Source organism: Engraulis encrasicolus, unplaced genomic scaffold (assembly GCF_034702125.1).
Source record: "Engraulis encrasicolus isolate BLACKSEA-1 unplaced genomic scaffold, IST_EnEncr_1.0 scaffold_773_np1212, whole genome shotgun sequence".
Classification (NCBI taxonomy): Eukaryota; Metazoa; Chordata; class Actinopteri; order Clupeiformes; family Engraulidae; genus Engraulis; species Engraulis encrasicolus.
The window spans coordinates 13776-19407 of record NW_026946108.1 but is presented as its reverse complement, the minus strand read 5'-3'; the positions used below and the strand labels follow the sequence as shown (position 1 = coordinate 19407).

The window sequence follows — 5632 nt, the reverse complement described above, 5'->3', positions numbered from 1 at the left end:
GGTTCGTGGGGGGTTTGGGGGGGGCACCCATTTTGGGTCTCCCCCTTACATTTTTCGGCTGGGGCACGTATGACTTTGAGCCAATGAAGACCTGTTGCTGTCTGGACTACACCAAGGGAGACTGGTAAATCCTTATTACCGTTGAGAGAGAAATAATAACATTGTTTCAAAGCTATAACATAGCTTTGTTATGTTATCTTATTTTCACCACAGTAAGACAGGCTTGTAACGTGAATAAAAAGTAAGTGATCTGCATTGAAATGAGCAGTGTCAAATTAGCACCTCATTTCAGTTGACAGGTGGTCCCTGAACATTTTTGGGGGGACAAAGTGGTCCTTGATCTGAAAATGTTGGCGTAGTGACCTTTTCCCACTCCATGTGCACAAAGGTGTAGGAGTGGCTTGGAGTGGTGGGGACATTACAATAGCAAATTGTCTGGGTTTTTGCATTATATTTGTGAAAAAGGGGTGGGCACATGATAGGTTCATCTCAAAAGTGGAATGTACATGTCCCCACCAACCGCACCAAGACTTCCACAAGACTTCCATGGTGTTTTTAGCTGGACCTTCAAGGAGCATTCATGTTGTAGTAAAAAAAGGGTAAAAAGTCAGTGGATAGATGCTGGTAGTACTTGGAGATGCTTACTTGGTGCCGGCATTAGATGCCTACTTGGTCTTCTAGACTAGTAACACAATTCTCCTGAGATTTTATACCTATAAGATAGGCCTATAGGCAGGGCCACTGACAGCTTTGGCTGGGACCGGGACAAAAACATGTGAAAAGGCCCCAAACCCAATAAAAGCACTGTAATGAGGATCCTATTCTGGGTCCCCTCTCTCCCAGGGCCCCGGGACAAGTGACCCATTTTTCCCCCCTGTCGACTTCCCTGCCTATCGGTCACACTGACCATCTAAACTAGTGTTTCTTAACAGGGGCTCTACAGCCCCGCAGGGGGCCTTAGGGAGCCCTAGCGGGCCTTGAGTACGCTACAGCTTAGATGGGGTGGTGCTGAGTTGCCATTGGGGGGCATTAGTCTTTTGTATACTAAGGGGGGCGTTTACAGGCTTATGAGGAGGTCAGGGGCATTGCAGGACTTATGATGAGGACCAGGGGGCATTTGTTCAAAAAAGGTTGAGAACCGCTGGTCTAAACAGAGCTCTGCAAGGTCAAGCGCATGGTCCACATATGTTGGCATGCATTAATCTGGAACAGAAAAGGCTGAGAGCACTAAGCTGAAACTGAAAGGCTGAAACAAAGCTCCCTAAGCTGTTTGTGTAAAAAACAATGTGATATTCTCTCCAAGAGCCCAAGCATTTACTTAGCAGCTACTGGAAATGCTCTACCTGATGCAAGATGCGAGATTTAATCAGGGTAGGTAGTCTAATCACTCAGGGTGATTCCTCTCTCTTTTAGTTTTCAAATGCTACTCTTTAAGTGCTAACACTACCCTTTTAATAATAGATATGTATTACTTTTGGGCTACAACTGGGCTACTATTTCTGTCCAGCTTGAGGCCACATTCTCTTTTGCTTGTAGATTGTTGTCTGTAGTTAGCCTAGCGCAGCCAGACCCGTACAGCAAAAAGCTGTACCAGGGTCTAGGAGGGCTGGGCGGCAGTGTGGGCGGGATAAACGGTTGCTTCAGCACTCAACGTCACGCAATAGGATGGTGGAACAACCAATCCCCACACACTTCTGTGTAACGTCACAGCTGTCTTTCACAACGTACACGCCCCCCTTTGTAGGTGAAGCGGCAACTTCGAGGCGTCGTAGCAGTGAATGCGTGTGATGACCACAGCCACAAACAAGTTTCATAATAAATCGTGTTTTCACTTATACAGTTCAAAAATGCATCGTTTTCAACCACATGGCCCTCCTTGATCAATCAGCGAAATGTCGAGCAATGTGGGGCTTGTTAAATGGTTATATTTATGATTGTTGTCAACATGGCATGTTCGGTGTTAGCTAGCTAGCTGTATACCCATAACTAATACATGGCTAGCCGCTAGCTCGGTAGACTAGGCGTCATTCCCATATATTTAGTAAGCGACTTATAGACTTTCAAAGCTCTCAAATGTCTCGTTTTTAATGACATGGATCTTATTAGAATTTGGGGCAGGCATATAATACAAGGCTGGATACCTAGCTCTGTTATTGACGACAGGTTAGCTAGCCACTAGCGAGGGCCTCTTTGTAGGTGAAGCGGCAACTTCCAGCCGTCGTAGCAGTGAAAGCGTGTGATGACCACAGCCACAAACAAGTTTCCTAATAAATCGTGTTTTCACTTATACAGTTCAAAAATGCCTCGTTTTCAACCACATGGCCCTCTTTGATCAATCAGCGAAATGTCGAGCAATTTGGGGCTTGTTAAATGGTTATATTTATGATTGTTGTCAACATGGCATGTTCGGTGTTAGCTAGCTAGCTGTATACCCATAACTTTCCCTGATTGTCGCTCCCAACGCAGGACGCTCCCCGGTCAGCTCGCTCCCACTAGCCAGACTATCGATCCAATCTATTTAGTAAGCTACTCAAAGACTTTCAAAGCTCCCAAATGTCTCGTTTTTAATGGCATGTGTCTTATTAGAAATTGGGGCCGCAATTTCATTCTACACCTACAGTCTGATAATAGCGTGTGACTATCTGGTTCTGTAAAATGCTCAACTTAGCTTACCGAGCTAGTTTAAAACATCGAATGATCAAATGGTAATGTGTTGAGATCTATTTGTGTCCGATAAGTTCATGGTGTATTATTACATCAATCCATGTCAGCCACGAAATGTATTATCATCCAGGCTTTTTAAATTAAGTAAACACTTTTGTGCTGTACGTAGCACGGACGGACACCATGCTTCTTCTTAGAAAGTTTCCTGTTTACTAGGTAGCCCGGCCCCCCTCGCGATTTGATTGGCCCTGTCATCGGATAACTTTCAGCCTCGCAAAACGACCGGGGTCCGCTAGACTGCCCCCGGGAGCAAATTCAATTTGCGGTCGCTAGGGGCGTCTAGATTTCTAGGCTAGCCTGTAGTACTAGTTTCTAGAAAGGAAATCAGTGACTATGTTTCATGAGTAAATTACCTCATCGCTTATGGTTTTTTTCATATTTTAAACAAAAAAAAATGTCTGTTTTCTTCCACAGGGGCTTCATCTCCTACATGCTAACGATAGCTACCGTCTACCTCTTCATCCCATTGCTGATCATGCACGACTCATACAACTCCATCTATGCATACTTCAAGAAGACCCACAAGTTCAAGGTACAGTACACAGCACCACACAATGGCTAACTGACTTCCCATTAAATGGTGATAATACCTTTTGAAGTTTGAGTGTGTAATTTGTTTAGAAGTTTATTTCCAAAATGTATGCAGAGCATTCACAAATGTTATCTTTTTCTTTCCAAGTAAGTGACTTAGAAATGTATGTTTTCATACATGAACCTGTGAATCTTCTTCATTTCCGGCATTTTAAATTGCCAGCTATAGACACCTTAAGCTTTAAAATCTTAATGTACTTTGGACAGACGTCAGATAAGTAAATATTAGTTCGTTACGCCTACTTAAGAAATATTCATGAAAAGATCAGGTTTGGGAATGGGCAGCAAACATGTTGAAAATAGACAGCTAAAGATACATACTTTACCTCCATAGTACCAAAATGTAAACGCAAATGTATAATGCCTTGCGTTGCCATCTAGCAATAGTATAACGGCAAAGGTTTTGATAAAGATAATGATGCTGGTTTTGGTCTTTTTTGAACAATAATGCAATAGCCGCTCAAAACAGACAAGCCAGTATTTCTAATGACTAAAATTGTCTTGATCTCATCTCTTCATGCAGTTCAACACCTCCATTCCAGAGCTGGCCTTGTTGATTATCTGGGGCCCGTACGCAGCATTTTTAATATACGCCTGTTTTTATGATGTCTCAATGGTTTCCCCAAAGTATAGAACGGTAAGAACAGTACACCTACATCATACACTGCATTCCACTTTATTATGCAAATGACATTTTTCGCTGTTTCCCCAAATAATCAATACAAATGACAGTCGTCATAATTTTCAAGTCATCAGCCATTAGAGTACAATTTAAAAGTTTTTGAATGAACCTTCCAATGATAACGGTATTTTTTAAAATAATAAAAAACTTTAAATGTACACACAATTAAGCCAGGCTCAAAATACACAGCTATCGGCCCAAGTCTCGGCTAAAGACCCCCCTTACGACAATCTGTGGAACGTTACCCCCCAGGACCATCTCAAGCGATTGTCGTGCAAGATTTCTTCATCATGTGCAACGTTCTAAGATAGAATTTTGCCGGCTCCAAGAGTTGCAGATCGAACATCGTAGATATAAAACACAGTTTGATATTTACGACTCGAAATAGAATGTCGGTCATTGTCTCTGTGTTTACAATCAGGGATAAGATTGACAGTGGCCAATCTCTTTGTGTGCACTGCAACCTGACGTCAAAGTTGGACACAAAATCGGGAGTCGTGTAGTTTGAGTCTGGCTTTAGTGTCGTGAACCGCCATGTTAACAGAGCTTCTGACATTTATATGTAACTGTTTTCAATACCAGCTAATTAGGGCTGTATTTGGTTAAATTGTTGTGCAATTTGTTGTTGCTCTGTTTTGCTGTAGATGCTTCCTTTGTGGGCGAAGACTGGTCCGATAATCCACGCTATACTTTACTCTTACACCAACAAGGCCTACAAAGGTGGAATCTGGCAGTTGCTGACGGGAAAGAAGGCAAAGAAGACCAAAACGTCTTAAAAAAACAAAAATGAGCAAGCCATTCCACTGTTAGTGATACATTTTGTGTGATTGGTCCCAAACTCTGGAACACTCTCCCACTTGCACTGTGTCAATGCACTTCATTCTCCGTCTCCAAACTTACCTTTTCACCATGTCTTACCAATCCTAGTGATAACTGATATGTGATTTTATGGTTATTATTGTTGTTTTATTGTTGTCTTGACTTATTGACTTGCTGCTTTGCTACTTTGTTTTGATTTTCCACAACTGGTTTGTTACTTTTATTTTGACCAGTTGTCATCGTTCTGTCTTAAACATTCAAGGAAGGTTTGTTATACATGTCCCATGAGATTTCATGAATACTTTAAGTGCAGTTTATGAGCACTGCAATGAATGTGTTAGGAAGCAAACCGTACCATACAGTATTACTGCATTAGTATAGAGTATTAAGCATTACTGTTTCTATAAATATGGAATCTGCATATTATGTACATATTATGGATATTCTTGTAGGGTGTTTGCTTCTGGCTTTTGCTCGTACTGTAGCTGTGTGACCATTGCTTCATATTTTATCTTGTAGTCACAGAACACATGTATGATCTCTGAGAAGAACTGACTTGGGACATGTCATGTGATATCAAGAACAGGCCAGTTCATTGGCCAATGGGCTGTTGTTTTTCCCCCAAAAGTGCCTTTCATGGTTCTTTTTTTTGTCAAACAAGTTTATCACCGTATAAACAAATAAAACCATTTGTTGTAAGGATATGGCCTTTTTATAGGTCTACCGTCAAACAAACACCACTGTAATGTCCACCGGATAATCATAAACACTGGTGCCAGCCAGACAGCACGATTCACTGTCTGTTAAAATAGGAAA

The 5632-nt window shown here is 41.8% G+C and overlaps 1 protein-coding gene across 1 annotated transcript; it reads left to right on the top strand.

The window, feature by feature from the left end:
• The first annotated feature begins 54 nt into the window (after positions 1-54).
• On the top strand, positions 55-5393 carry LOC134444840 (RPE-retinal G protein-coupled receptor-like). The gene is made up of 4 exons (XM_063194024.1): positions 55-124; positions 3139-3256; positions 3839-3952; positions 4642-5393. Exons 1-4 carry the CDS (start codon positions 84-86, stop codon positions 4771-4773), a joined length of 405 nt encoding a protein of 134 aa, XP_063050094.1. The 5' UTR covers positions 55-83; the 3' UTR covers positions 4774-5393.
• Positions 5394-5632: the final 239 nt, after the last annotated feature.